Below are 16,085 nucleotides of genomic sequence, written 5' to 3'. Positions count from 1 at the left end.
GTGAGAGACAGAGAAACACGGGAGAGAGAGAGAGAGATGTGAGAGAGAGAAGCAGATGAGAGGAAGAACAAGAGTGTGGAAGGGAAGACAGACAAACACAAGTGAGAGAGGAGAGAGCAGGAAAATAGAGTATTTGAGAGATGTGTGAGGATTCTGATAGGGGATTCTGATATGTGTGAGGATTCTGATAGGGGGTAAGGGATTCAAGACGGGGGGCCTGTAAAGCAGGTACTTTCCAAAGTAGCAAATTCCCACAGGGTTACTATTCTGGGTGCAGCCGGCATACCTCCCTGGCTTGGCTCAGATAAAAAGTACATTAATGCTGCTGATAAGAGAGGGAAAAGGAGGTGAGGCAGCCAAGATAGAGGCAAACGTGTGGTAGGGAGAGAACAGAATACAATGTACTAAAGAGGTGGGATAACACGTTGGCCAGAAAGCAGGTACACAATAATCTCAATAATCATTTGTTGTTGTCAAAAAGTGGCTACGTTTCTTAGCAATAGCTAAAATAGCCGATCTACAAGCTCACAACGTGTCATACTGTGACGTGTGGTGAGCTCTTGGAGCAGCTATTTTCAAAATCGTGACGCCAGGTTAAAAGTGGCCTTAACTGATGTCAGGTGTTTTGCTTTTTGTGTTTTCTTTTTGTATATTGTATGCTTTTTTGTTTTGTCTGAATTTTGATTGTGGTCTTTTATTGTATGGTATATGTGGTTTTGTGTGTCTTTAAAAAAAGGAAAAAAAAAACTAAATAAACATATTGTTTGAAAAAAAAGTGGCCTTAACTCTGAGAACGAGTGTCCATTCTTTCACCCTCAGTTAAATGAACACAGAATAAAGACCTTTGACTTTAAAATAGATCCGACAAGTTGAGGAAATGACAAATGCATAATTCAAAGGCTTCTCGCTCAAGAAATCTGAATTATCATGTGCCTTTTGCTTTATGACTCTCGCTGTGATCATCATTCATCAGACACCCGCAAAAAATCGCTGCTGTAGAAAAATCTCTAATTGTGGCCCTTGCGACACTTACTGTACCGAATCTGTCAGTTCTGCATGTCAGTTTACAGTGTGTGTGTGTGTGTGTGTGTGTGTGTGTGTGCGTGCGTGCGTGCGTGCGTGCGTGCGTGCGTGCGTGCGTGCGTGCGTGCGTGCATGCGTGTGTGTGTGTGTGTGTGTGTGTGTGTGTGTGTGTGTGTGTGCGCGTGTGTGTGTCTCAGCCCTAGAAAAGGGCTGAGACTTCATCCTCTCATCCTTCGTCACTGCAGCACCCAGGCTGTACAGTTAAGCAGTTTCATCAATTGCTTTTCTGCTGACACAGACACTCCATTCCTTCCATCTCTCACTCCCTCCTGTGTTCCTTCCCTGTGCCCTTCATTCAATCTCTCTCTCCTTCGTAGATTCTGTCTCTCTCTCTCCCTTCTCCTCGTCTGTCTGTCTGTCTTAAAGTCGGTCCTTATTTCTGCAGTCTCTCCTCCGTCTCTTATTCTCATTTGCGGGTTTGGCTGGGTCAGTCGTTCTGTCTGCCTGTGTTCTCTCTCGCTCCGTTCTTGCTGCAGTAGATAGGGATTCTAACAGGCTACTGATAGGACAGGCTGGTAGCTGGTCCTCGGAGGACCAGTGCATTGGATCTAGGCTATAGCTGCAGAATCTGGGACTCATAAGGCATGTCTGGGCCTGGGCAGTGTGCCTGGGACTGGGAGTGCGAATGGGAGTGGGGGGGTCTAGTGCTGGCGTGGGGCTGAGACATGTGTCTGAGGCTGTGTATGAGGCATGGGGACTGGGCATCAGGCCTCTCTGGGCACAGGCACTGTGGGCTTTGTCTGGAGGAGCATAGGGAATGTGACCCTGGCACTGGAGCAGTAGTAGTCCATACAGAGCTGGCTTTCGGCTGGGACACACAGCTGAGGTTGAGTGGGAGGCTTTGGGCCTAGGATGGTGATGGTGATGGTGATGGTGATGGTGGGGTGGGGTGGGGGGCAGTGGAATGTGTCTGGGACAGAGGCTGGGTAGGGGGGCTGGAGCAGACTGTCCATATAGACTATGGGCCTGGATATGGTGGGTGCAGTGGATCAACTCATGTGAGTGACCACAACAGAATACCAATGCTGGAGAACTTTAAAGTATGACTAACAAAAGCACTTGGGAACAATGCGTTGGATAATTGACAGCAGTAATATATACCACAAGTCAATGAAGTCAATGTGCTAAGCGTACAATACCACCAGTATGGTAAATTCACCAAGATTACATCAACAGTAGAGAGGAGAAAGTGACAGAGAATTCAACCCAAGTACAAACATCCACAGCGGTCACATGGACAGTGTGTCTACAAGTGTGTGTGTGCTTTTATACTGTGTGTTTGTATACCGTGTGTGTGTGTGTGTGTGTGTGTGTGTGTGTGTGTGTGTGTGTGTGTGTGTGTGTGTGTGTGTGTGTGTGTGTGTGTGTGTGTGTGTGTGTGTGTGTGTGTGTGTGTGTGTGTGTGTGGACAGGGAATTACTACTTTGTGGGGACCTCATGTCCCCACAAAGATAGTACAATCGGAGAAAAAAACCTTGTGGGGACATATTTTAGTGTCCCACAAGGAAAAGGTTAGGTTTAGGGGTTAGGTTAAGGGTTAGGGTTAGGGTTAGGGTTAGGGTTAGGGTTAGGGTTAGGGTTAGGGGTTAGGTTTAGGGATAGAGGTTAGGGTAAGGCCACAGGACTTGCATAAAAATGAATGGAATGTCCCCACAAAGATAGTAGACTATGTGAAATGTCCCCACAAAGTAGCAAATGCATATATGTGTGTGTGTGTGTGTGTGTGTGTGTGTGTGTGTGTGTGTGTGTGTGTGTGTGTGTGTGTGTGTGTGTGTGTGTGTGTGTTTGTGTGTTCTACACAAACTAGTACGCATATGAGCCACATGTCAGAACCCGCTGGCTACAGTGCGTTGCTAGCTAGTGTATACTGTGGAAAGGAATGCTCAGAGTCAGAGACACTATCAGTTATCAGCCTTATATCAATTATTACTGTGATGCCAAGCCCTGAGGAAGGAAAAAGATACAGTATCTAATTTTATACTTTTCTTCTACTGAGCGTAAATGAAAGCAATATAATCAGGCCCTTTGACCAGAATAACAGCCAATAAAACAGGAGTGCTGCCTTCTGATAAAATGCAATTCCCATAAATAAAATATGTGTCGGATAAATGACGGTAAAATGTTCACATCCCTGCTGAAACCGCACAAGTTATGATTCGGTGATATTGGGTGTGAGCTGTGAGGATGACACTTTGAATTCAACTAAATTTGGAACATGGACAGAATGCCTGATGTGAAACCATCGCTCTTTCGCATTTGGCAACCAGCTCCTCCCCCTCAACCCAGTCCATCTCTGTCTGTCTGTTTCTCACACAGACACACGGTCACACCTTTGAGTTTTTTCTTGCTTCATTTTAAATTCTGGTTGGCCTCGTTTCTGGTGGCATACACAGTACACTACCTACTGTACCTATAGCCCTTCCTTTGCCTCTCATCACTCCAGGATGACCACAGGCCCCTTTTTTTTTTGACAGATTCTATAGTATAATGGGTGTCTGGTTCGTTAGAATCGTTACCAGTCCAAGGCCATTGAGTCCAGCCAGTCGAGTCCTCTGCGATTCTGCAGGGCTGGGCTTGACTGGTCCACGTCCTACTCGCACTCATCCCCTCATGCTCTGCATTTACCTAAATATCTGCCACCTCCATCTGTTTCATAGATCTCTATCGATTTCTCTCTTTCCCTTCCACTTTCCCCCTATTTTCAGCATTTCCTGTTATCTCTCATTCACTCATCCTGTCTCTGTACCCCCCCCCCCCCCCACCCCCCCCCACCCACCCACTCTCTCATTGCCGTTAATGCAGACCAGCCTCTCTAGTGGGCAGCGCCGGTCAGGCCTGCTGTCCTGTCTAATCTAGCCGGCAGAGGTGATCAGAGCTTGGCTACATTCCACCCAGCCAGCCCCCTCCATCTCTCTCAGCGAGGGCCTCACTCTGCATTCCTCCTTAACTAATACTATCCCCCCACCCCGACCACCCCGCAATGCTCCTCTCCCTCTCTCTCTCTCTCTCTCTCTCTCTCTCTGCATTCCTATCGCACTCATACACTACTCCCCTCTTCTCCATTCTCCTCCTCTCTCTCTCATTATACGTCTTGTCTAAACAATGCCTGGTACATTCTTCCTTCCTTAATGCTACCCGTTCTCTCTGTCCTCCCTCTTTCATCCCTCCATCTCTGTTATTAGGCCCAAAGAGATCCCCCCCCCTCCCTCCTATCCCTCCACTCCATCTTACCAATTCGTACCAGTCGTATAAGGTTTTAAAAAGTTCATGTAAATGAATTGAAATAGAAAAACAATCTGATTCAAATTAATCAAAACACACACACTTTTTTTTTTTTTTGCTTTTTTGCTGTCTCAACTAAGTGAGAAGATGGGCCTCCATGAGAAGAATGTCACTCCGGAGTCTTTTATCTGAACTCTTCCCACCTTGTACAGTGCCATGAGAAAGTATTCACCCCGTTCACATTTTGTTACAGCCTTATCCAAACATGGATTAAATTCCTTTTTGAGCAGTGCAAACCACTCCTACGTTTCACTGTCTGTTTTAGTACGTAAATGTATTAATACGTAAATGTATTATTAGTACGGATCCGTGTTCATAAAGTACACATAAAGTAACTGAAATGAAATGTAGTGTACGCACTTTAACTGTATGTCAGCACTGTGTGCTTTGCACTATTCTTGTAAATGTTCTTTCTTTCTGTTTTTCTTGTTGTATGTTATGTATAGCAGCCTGCATGTCCAAGACCAATTTCCCTCAGGACCAAATACAATAATCTTGAATCTTGAAGAAACAGTGTGGGTTCGAGTAGCATGCCAAGTACAGTATGATGATGATCTATGATGATGATGTACCGTATATATACCCACATGATGTTACAGGGGGGTATGTTGTCAGTTAAGGGACATACAAATAGGGACGTACATACAGTAATATACACATGGACAGTGTATCAAATTATTGGACATAGTACATACACTCAAGTCACAAATTGGAGTAGCTACCGTGACGTCAGTTACTCTATGTATATGAACACGGATCTCTATACAGGTCTTCAGACTAGGACATACAGGTCATCAGGTGCGTTGTCTCCTCCAAAGAGGATGATACGATCTCCCACCATGTAACAGCACATCATATATCTGAGATGGGCGTTTCCCTTTGGGCTCAACCTTCCTGGAGAAGGTAACTGGATTGAATTTCCACATATAACTGATGGTCTGTTCTTTGTTTGAGTTGAGACCACCACATATGTACAGCTCTCCATTGTAGGCAAAGTTCCTACAACGGCAGAAGCTACCTTTCCACGTAGTGTCTACAACGTCTGCTGCATAGACGCGTCACCATGGGAACCAAAGAGTTCAGTAAAAGGGGTGGGAACCCATCACCGACGGCTGTTTGCTTAACGATTTTGACTGCTACGGTGATCGCGTCATAGCAGCTGTACTTCCGCCCGGCGGAGCCGTCCTGAAAACTGTGCTGGCTTAAAGTCCCTACTATCTTACTATAAAACGGGCGGAGCAGGCGCAAACCTCTTGTACCCCATAAAGACAAAATCTGAGGTCATATTTTATAATCATATTTTGTATTAATTAAGGGGGAGATGGTCTTGGTCAGGGAGGTGGCCAAGATCCCAATGGTCACTCTGACAGAGCCCCAGTGTGCCTCTGTGGAGATGGGCGAACCTTCCAGAAGGACAAGCATCTCTGCAGCACTCCCCCAATCAGGCCTTCATGGTAGAGTGGCCAGATGGAAGCCAATGAAAGGCACATGATGACAGCCCATTTGGAGTTTGCCCAAAGGCACCCATCTGGCTTGGCCTGAAAGCCAAGTGTAATGTCTAGACCAGGGGTTCTCAAACTTTTTGATCTCACAACCCCATATTATTAGCAAACTTTTTTGGCAACCCTCCCTCAGGGCCCTTAGCCAATGAAGAGCAGCCAAAGGGTAGAACTTTGTGCCCATACATGGTGTTCCATGCGAGCCCACACTGTTTCGTAGGAACAGTATTTCTAGTTAAATATATAAATGCTGCAACAGTAACACAATAAATAGAAGAATTTATGGATTTGGTGCTGTGATCGGAAATATCGGTATTGGCAGATACTGATTCCATTTGATCGGTGATCGTATCGGCCCCAAAGATCGCAATCGGAGCATCTCTAAATCCCATTGAACAACTCTGGAGAAATCTGAAGATGGCTGTGCACCAAAGCAACCTGATGCAGCTTGAGAAGATATGAAAAGAAGAATGGGAGAAACTGCCCCAAAATAGGTGTGCCATGTTGTAGCATCAAACTCGCATCATAAGAATTGAAGCTATAATTGCTGCCCGATGTGCTTCAACAAAGTATTGAGTAAAGTAATTGTGAATACTTGTGCACATTATTTTTAACACATTTGCAAACATATTAAATAAGGCTGTAACATAACAAGATACGGATAAAGAGAAGCGGGTGAATACTTTCGCAAGGCACTGTCATCTCTCCTCCACTGTCATCTCTGCTTTCATCGTTTCTCTCTCCAACAGAGCCCTACTTCATCCTGGTGTCATGTCTGACATTCTCACTTTAATTTATTCTCTCAATTTTCCTTTCTGGCTCTCTTTCGTATTCCTCGTCTGCCTGTGCGAGTGTTATCGCTTGAACTAGAAACGAGTTTGTTTTTTAATGAATGCATTAAATATTGATGGAAGGTAGATAAATATGTCATACACCAAAATATTTTAAGTAGCACTAAGGTGTGTTTTTCTCTATCTCTGACTACCATAAAAACCTCCAGATCCTGTGCGTGCGTGCGTCACAGTGCGTGACACCTCATCCCAGCTCAGCAGGAGGATATAGCTGACCTGTTCTGACATCACAATGATGTTGCAAATGAATTCCGTCCTTGTCCCTTTTATGCCCATACATGGAGATCCCTGATGTGATCAATATCATCCCAGCTCAGCAGAAGGATATAGCTGACCTGTTCTGGATGCGTGCACGCGCCCATGTGCGTGACCTCGCCCTTTAGGGCGTCACACTCGTACTATATACAGTATCTACCCATTCCAAAGACCCAGTGCTCGTTTTCATGCTCCGTTGCTTGCTTTATGAACTGTCCTGTACTGTACTATTTCTATTCTCTGGCTGGATGACTCATGCAGTGGTTACTAATTACTCAGGCAGTCTCGGTTGGGAGAGAGCGAAAGAGAGAGAGAGAGAGACACAAGCACGCACGGACGCACGCACGCAATTCCCCCATCTCTACCTTTCTCCCTCTCCCTCCTAAAGATTTATGAGCTAGTCAGGTTGAAACTGTGTGAGCTGAGGGTGACATCACTGGTCCAGCCGAATACACATTCACACCCAGAGACTGAGAGAGAGAGATTCCGTGCTACAGGTGCAAAAGGGTGTATTCATGATTTTATGTGTGTACTGCAGGGATTTTCAAAGTGGGTGACGGGGCACCCTGGGGTGCCGTGACGGCAGTCCAGGGGTGCCGCAAGATATTTGATTTGATGATATTTGGAATGTATTTGGAAACTTGAAGTACAAAGTTATTTTCAGTCAGTTCTAACCAAAATGGCTATTATCTCAACGTTTTCCTCGCAACATAATCACTGAAATATTGTCACTGTCGGGCAGAAACCTCGTATCTCCAAGTTTCTCCAAGAAAACAGCCGATCTACAAGCACACAACGCCTCACGTTACGAGGCGTTGTGTGCTTGTAGATCTGCTGTTTTCACTAGTTTAGTACATTTTATAGATGATAAATACAAAATGAACGGTTTTGGACATACAAGGTTTCCACCCGACAACGACGATATTCTATAAATATAAGGTCCTGGGAGTGAAAATTATAATGTAAGGGTGCCTCAGATTAAAAAAATATTTGTAGGGTGCCCTGAGACAAAAAGGTTTGGGAACCACTGGTGTACTGTATATACGTAGTGTATGGGTTGTGAATATATTATCGTTGCTGTCATGTGGAAACCCTATGTCTAAAACCGTTACTTGTCAAGGAATGAATCCAGTGTAGTTATTTAGTCACAGGCTCTTGTTAATACTTTTCATTGGTGAAATATTTATAAAACCCACAGACAGAACTAAACACTTTCATCCCCATTTTTGGCATTGTCATAGGCACATCTTTCACATTTTCTCCCCCAAAATAGTCTGAATAGCAAGCAGAGCTTGCAGATCTGCTATTTTTTTTATAGTTTTGCTACTTTTGCGTGACACTGTCTTACAACAAAATATAAAATAGGGTTATTAATTTTAAACATGTGAATAAAAGATGAAACATGGAGATACAAGTTTTCCTCCTAACAGCAATGATATGGAATGTACTCGTTGACTGACATATAGGGTGTGCCAAATGTAGTTCTAAGAGCGGCCATTTCTTGGGTAAACACAGCCTTACACAGGTGTTCTGATTAGACTATTGCATTAGTTCTATGCAATCAAACAATTGAAACACCTGTGTTTTGACCCAAGAAATGGCCGCTAAGGACTACAATGACGTAGCCGCTGGCACACACTATACAAACATGATGTCACGTGACGTCCGCGTATGTCGCATACCCATGAAATACTCATGCCGTCCACTAATCAAATACACCTACAGACACCTGAGTGGTGCACCGATTTCCCTGTCAGTCATTAGTATGAAACCAAAAGACAAAACATGAAACAGTTTCCACCACAGGGACCTGCTGACGCATATCACTTTTCTTTGTCAGACTGTAAGTGCAAAGGCCTTCAGGGGTGACTCACTCACCAGAAATATCCTGAGACAAAGTTGCCACAAGGGCCATGATAGAATTACTGTTTTCTTTTCTTCTTTGAAATGCAAGACAACGCCTTGTGATGGGCTGAGCACATTCAATGCGCTAAGACATACTGTACGAATTTCATTTACACTTTCCTAAAATAACCCGCAACCATAAAATGGCAAAGACCGATTTTAAATACGACCATCGTTTATTTGTAGTATATTTACATAATTCACGAGCATCATTTCCAATAATTCTGTTCCATTTGATATGAATATACAGTAATTGATATTTAATAGTATTAAAAATGAATGCCATGCAGCACTTGCGCAGGAGACCTGGGTTCAAATCCGGGCCGTGAAAGTTATAGCAGTACATAGTGTAGCTTTAAGTTGGGGGTTAGCTAAAGACCACACAGCTCTTTAGACAAAACCTACTGCTGATTTAAAAATGTAATTAAAGGCACCATATCAACCACATCACCAAATAAACAGTATCTTCTGCGTAGTGGATGGGTAACCGCAACATTCACAAGATTATTCACAACATTAACACAAACAGAGTCGTTTCTGTGTCATGAGAGCTCTTCAGTGGGAAGAACCAGGAAACAGCCTTCTTCACTTCACCTGTGTTTGATCTTTGATCAGCATAATATATAATGCTTTCCTTTGGGCTGGCTGAGAGTGGATACGTCACCATTACGACAATGGACCAGCCAAAACACTACAGCTACTGTAGATGATAATCAGTACATATGGCTAAACTGGTAGTGGTGGGTGAATTTGGCCAGTTGTCTTCCACTTGAGCCTGAGTGGTCATGGTAATCTTCCCAGCATGCTTTGCGGCTCCCATCAGCCCCCAAAAGAACCTCCAGAGCTGTTAATCCACCTATGAACAGGCCTCTTCAATGCTGCTATGGCAACAAGTAAACAGAAGCCACCTCACTGACGGCGCTCAACACTCATCCAACACATTGTTCAAAAGCGAGAGAAAGAAAGAGAGACACAGAGATGGGGATGTTTCCCCCTGAAAAATACAACTGTGTGCAACTATGACACAACATACAAAACCATACAGACAACCCCACAGAGAACCCAGTCAACCCACACACAGATACACACTCACACAGCGTCAGCATTGAACAATACGTCATTATTAGCTGGCCGGTGATGTAGCGTTGAAGCGTAAACGTTGACAATGCAGGCATTATTCAAGAAACGGACCACGACAATTCTACGACAGACGTGACACTCATGGCCTACCGTCCATTCATGCCTCTGCAGTCTGCTCACTGTTGAATAAAACACTGAATGAAACAAAACACACACAGAGGAGAATGCTTGGGCTATGTACAACTTTCCACACGGAAATGCCGTCAAGTAACAAAATAACCTTGTGATGTTTTGTGATATATGGCCTATGTAAAGGGCACTGTTCAGACATACAAAATATGATTATCACTTGAAATGATCATTACGTGGTACGTTAGCTACGATGACTGCTAATCTTAAGCATGGCCTTTATGAACTGTAAACACATTCCGCCTGGGATGATCATGAGATTTCACTGCAGCATTCCATCCACACAGGCCAAGTAAGAACGCACAAAACACCCTGGCCCATCTCAAGCCCTGCTCCGCTCTTATGCAACGATGACCACTCGCATCACACTAAACGTTAAGACACTCAGACAATCACACAGGCAAATGTTAACATGTATTAACTAATGGATAATGATGCTCTGGTATAAGGACTTACCAGAGTAAAAACGTAACAGAGGAAGGATGTGATGTTATCTTTTTTTTATATTGTGTCCACTGGACGTAATGTTTATAGATTAGCTATGATTTAGCTTGTTATCAACCCACTTTCCCTCACCTCATCGAGCAAGGAATCAAACCCAGCCACTTGGTGGTGAAGGACAGTTGAACCACCTCTACAACTACAGTATATACCTTGGTAGTAGCATCCTCTGCCCCCCGCCCCCATCCCTCTCTGTAAGAATAACTTTTGATGCTACCGAGCTTTCTACCGATATGTATCGTATTATATTGTATTGTATTGTATGGCTTACTGATGAATTGAGTACAATGGATCACAAAGGAAACAAGCCTGGGGATTTTAGTGTTATCCTTTTAGCGTAACATTTGACTGTACTATTATAAAGTATTCAATCAATCAATATCCTGGGGCCTTCCGGCTGTAAAATACAGTATGGACCTACCGGTATGAGGGTTAAACGGGGAGGGGGTAGCCTGGTGTTGAGAGTCATCAGCCCGATTCTCACCACAGACACAATTGAGACGGCCACTGGCTCTCTCATTACTCTCCAAAACAACATCCCCGTCATTCCTTTGGCATCACATTGCCAAGAGACCGAGAGACGATGTGTCAGCAGCAAGACACTTTCCAAATAAACAAACCACGCTCTCCATCCTGTTGTTAAAAGCATTTTGGAGTTGGCCCCTGGCCTGGCAAACCCAATTTGTCCCCGCTGTAGAAATGCGGAGCAATTAACTCCGCTGTTGATATATATATAGATAGACTGACTGCAGATAGATAATACATGGTCCATAATATAGGCCTACGCTGCAAATTTGCTGCATCCATCCGTGTACTGCAGGCTGATATAAGCTGGGACCAACCGGCCCGCTTAGCAGTTTGGTAAAGGGGGTTGGGTGAGACAGAGGGCAATTAGGGGCAGGACGCAGGGGGGTCTGCGGGGGTCTGTAGGGGTTTGTGGTTGCTTTCCTGCGTGTGCGTGTGTGTGTGTATGAGTGTATGTGTGTTTTCAGTGTAAGCATGGTGATGTGTGTTTTGTGTGCGTCACTGTCTGCCTTAGCGTGCAAGATGCCCGCATCGTGCGTGTATTTGTGTGTGTGTGTGTGTGTGGTGAGCGGCAGTGAGCCCCAGCATGGGGCTAGTGTCTGGAGCGTGTAATTGAAACACAGTCCCACGCAGCGCTACACAGTGACCCCACTAATCTCCTCCTGACAAAGTGGCTTAGCTTCTATAGGGTCATATGGCACAGCTAGATGAGCTTAAACACAACACACCACAGCAGACCCAGTGGCGTTCCCGCCTTTCAACAGGTTGGACCCAATGATTTGGGGTAAAAGGATCCACACTGATTGTCCAAAAAACGTCTTGAAATGGAAAGAGAAAAACTAGTGGCCTTTCACATAAAAAAAACTAAAAAAGAACAGTAGTTGGGAGTGGAAAACAACAGCGATTGCTGCACTTCTCTAAATGAGAACAATCAAAAGAATTCTTCACGATCAGCAACTGGGCAACAACCTGAATACGAGGAAGCGAAGAGACAGCGGTAGCAAGATAGTGTAAACATCATGTACCGGTACAGTTATGACAGCTCTCCTTTATTTTCATGAACTGAATGTCACCCACACAGTAAACACACGGTTCCCATGTGACCGCTCTGCCACGCTTGTTGCCCAAAAGGTGGCTCCTAATTGAACCACAACCCCCTCCTGAGAAACGAATAAATGATGATCAGAGAGAATAGAACACTGTGGAAGCTACGCAATTAAACAAACAAATGCTTTGTTTCTCCTATAAATGTCCTATCCTATCAGGTAAAAGACGGCGTTAGATTTTGTTTACGAGCCAATTTATTCAAACACATTTTTTGGAGTGGTGGGGTTATAAACTGACATTCCTTTAATTTCCTTCCTTTTTATGACGTCGTGCAAATTCTGTTTTTTTTTTTTCAGTCAGTCAGAAATTCAGTCAGTTCTGTTGAACGTTTTGGATGTTTGTAAAACCACAGTCTTAACTATTTATTTTCCTTTATAACCTCACTCTGCCCCCCTCTGATGACAGTGCAATACCATACTACAAGGGGCCCGGGACCCCTAGGTGGTCCTCAGAGTTACTACAGGGGGTCCTCTAAATCTTTGTGTGATAGAAACTTGTATTGACGGTTCAAGTGGTTAAATATCTGAAAACCCACATTAACGTGAATCCAAAATATATAGATGATTGTGCTGTCAAACAATGAAACTACCGGTATATGGAATCTATGAAAAGGTTGTGGGGGGTCCCTGCTTCATCTCTCTCTCAACTAAAAACGTTGAAGACCCCTGTCATACAATACAACAGTGAGTACATTGAAAATAGGGTGTTTGGAGGCCTGCTTGTTTACAACAAAAACTTTGCATGATAACTTAAACAGGAAAGTATAGGCTACCCAATCAAGACACGTGTTCCCTTCCCTACCTTTTCTCTGCAGGAACAGCCTGAGCAGCGGGCTGGCCACAGAGATGGCCTTGTGGTAGTTGTCATCATTGTTGATGGGCAGCAGGTCCCCGTGCACGTCCGCGTATCCCACCAGCAGCTCCACATTGGGGATGCGGTGCACGTGCTGCAGGAGTCCGTAGAACTCATCAAAGCGGCCGGGCTTCGATCGGTCCAGGGAGAATCGACGGAACTCCGCTCCAAACTGTTTACGATAAAACAAGACTGAGGAACAGTACAACTGACAACTGATGGTACACTCTCTCTCACGCACACCCACATCCACACACAGATACTGTATACAACCACAATAGAGAAGCACTCTTTATAGAAACAAACTTGCAATGTGCAAGATCTCACATTATTGTGGTGTGGTGGCTATCATGTGGCGGCTTTACTTTTTACCTAATACCTCAAAATCAATAATGGGATGATAATATCGTATTATTTTAAACGTTTTCAAAAATAGAAAGAATTTACAAACTACAAGCTCACAGCACGTTGTGATGTCATATCACGCATTGTGAGCTTATGGATTGGAGTGGCTAATTTTGGAAATGTGTGGGGAAAAGATAGGCCTACTGTATGTGCAAGTATAAATAGGCAGGCTATAAAAGCATGTAAGACAACGCTTCAGACGTAATCACGTCAAGATATACAATATAGTCTCATACACTACATAGATCAATATTGCCTAGCCCTACAGTCTGATATGTTTAGCATGCAAAGGTAGGTATGTCATGTGTATGTTATAACACACACACACACACACACACACACACACACACACACACACACACACACACACACACACACACACACACACATTAATGGCTTATAAATATTAATAACAGATGAGGAGTTGTGTATGGGATCTGACAACTGCTGGATCAATCACTGCACATACTGTAAGCTACTCCAACTCTGATGAGACAGCTCACTGCAGGCTCAATAGTAATGTTATTTTGGTGTAGAGACACAGTGTTGTGGATACTGTTGCCCAGCATTGACAGGGGATGATCTGTTCATTGCCAAGCTAGCAGTTATCTAAATTAATCATTACAAAGCTGTATTATCTTAAATTATTTTCAACAAGGTAGTGTCATCCTATAGCTCACATGACAATAAGGCCAATATAGCCTATATATAACTATATTCTAACGTATGTGTGCTTCCAGGGGAATCTGTTTGTGGGGAGGGTCCAAGTTCAAGACTACATTATTCAATTTGGGTTGAGGGATTCCAAAAAAAGGTTTGGATTACCTGGTGTTACAATTCAGCAATGAATGTTCCTCAAGAGTAATGTCAACAATTAGCCAGGAGTTGCTTTACTATCAGCAAATATTTGAGCCAATAACGGTTTCTGAGAGAAATAGGTCACTTTCTTTGAAAAGCAGAATTCGCAGAGTTCCAAGACGAGGCCTATATAGAGCCTCCCGTGTTTGTCTGTGTAATCAAGCCACGGGCCAAAGAAGACGCCATTATTATGAACACGTCACGGACAGCCTATGGCCTAGGCTACTATGGGACACCTGTGAGCAGGCAGCGGAAGGAGGACGACAGGTGCGCTGCTGTCGCCATCATAAGAACTCCCGGCAAATGCTCACTACAACTATCCAGCAATAACTTAATGTAAACTGACAGGGATTATTAAGGAGCCGGACTGTCTGAAGATCAACGTTGTGGAGTCATAAATCTATAGTAAAAAAAAAAAACGGAGCAGCTACGACTCGAAGATGGGACAGTTTGTGACAGGTGTTGTTGTTGTAATAACGGCTCAGACTCACAGTTATACGCCAACAATACTCAAGATGTTCAGTCTTTTTCAAAATGAGCAGCTGTCAGCTATAGCTATAGCCGTATAACAAACCAGCTGTAATGTTCAGTGGTGTGTAAGCAACTATGTACATTTAGCCTACTCAAGTAGCCTATTGTACTTACAGTTTTGAGGTATTTGTACTTTACTGGAGTATTTTCAATACTTTTACTTCTACTCCACTACATCTCAGTGGAATATATTGTACTTTTAATCCACTACATGTATTTGAAAACTTTAGTTACTCGTTACTTTGAAGATTTCTTTTACAAATTTGAAAACTTGAAATGGGACATTCTGCATAACGAGTACTTTTACTTTTGGTACTTTAAATAGGCTACATTTTGATGCCAATACTTTTGTATTTTTACTCAAGTACATTTTGAGTAAAACTTGAATCAGAGTATTTCTACATTGCAATATTGATACCTTTACTTGAGTAAAAATGTGAGAAGCCTACTTTTTCCCCACCACTGGTGACAGGTGTAATAACGGCTCAGACACATAGTTATAGGTCAACAATAAATACAACTCAACATGTTCAGTCTTCTTTTCAAAATGACCAGCTAGCTATAGCCGTATAACAACAACAACACTATAAGTAATGTTATAGCTAAAAGCCATTTAGGCCTATGTCACTTGGCCCCAAAAGAGCAGATCTTTTGTAGATCGTCTCTTTTTGGCCCAGACAGACTGCGACAGACACAGACAGGTAAAAAGGCGCACCTTGCTCTTCACCTCCACGGCACTGAGACATCGGTTGCTCGGCACTCTGTGGGTTTTGTTCATGTTTCGCTAGCAGGACCCGCAGCTCCTCGCACACTCTCTCACGCACACACACATACACACACGCACACACACTACCCTCCCGGGGGGCTGAGCTCCCACTCGTATCCGTCGCTCTAGTTGTAGTAGTAATGTTATTATCCCAAATATTGCATCGACGGTATAATTCCAGTCCAGAGAGTTTTGCGTTGCGTTGTCCCCCTCCTCCTCCTCCTCCTCTGCGACAGCGCCTGCCGACCAGCCCTCCTCTCTACTCTGTTGTAAACTTATCTTCCATACTTGCCATAGCCAGCAGCTTCTTTACCACCACCACCACCAGCACTACTGTCCTCCTGTGCTCTAGCAGCGACTGACGACTGACTGTCTGGACTGCCTCTCTCTCTGAGC

The 16,085-nt window shown here is 44.0% G+C and overlaps 1 protein-coding gene across 1 annotated transcript in view; it reads right to left on the bottom strand.

The window, feature by feature from the left end:
• Positions 1 to 16,024, bottom strand: part of pard6b (par-6 partitioning defective 6 homolog beta (C. elegans)) — a 39,080-nt gene extending 23,056 nt beyond the window's left edge. Inside the window, exons 1-2 of the mRNA XM_080734222.1 lie at positions 15,639 to 16,024; positions 13,079 to 13,301 (exon numbers count right to left, since the gene is read on the bottom strand). Of these exons, the coding sequence (XP_080590348.1) occupies positions 13,079 to 13,301; positions 15,639 to 15,701 (286 nt within the window). The 5' untranslated portion in view covers positions 15,702 to 16,024. The remainder of the gene's footprint in view (positions 1 to 13,078; positions 13,302 to 15,638) is intronic.
• Between the last annotated feature and the right edge of the window lie 61 nt (positions 16,025 to 16,085).

Source organism: Nannobrachium achirus, assembly GCF_963921795.1.
Source record: "Nannobrachium achirus genome assembly, chromosome: 9".
NCBI lineage: Eukaryota > Metazoa > Chordata > Actinopteri > Myctophiformes > Myctophidae > Nannobrachium > Nannobrachium achirus.
The sequence above is the reverse complement of the archived record's forward strand: the minus strand, read 5'-3'. Positions and strand labels throughout refer to the sequence as shown.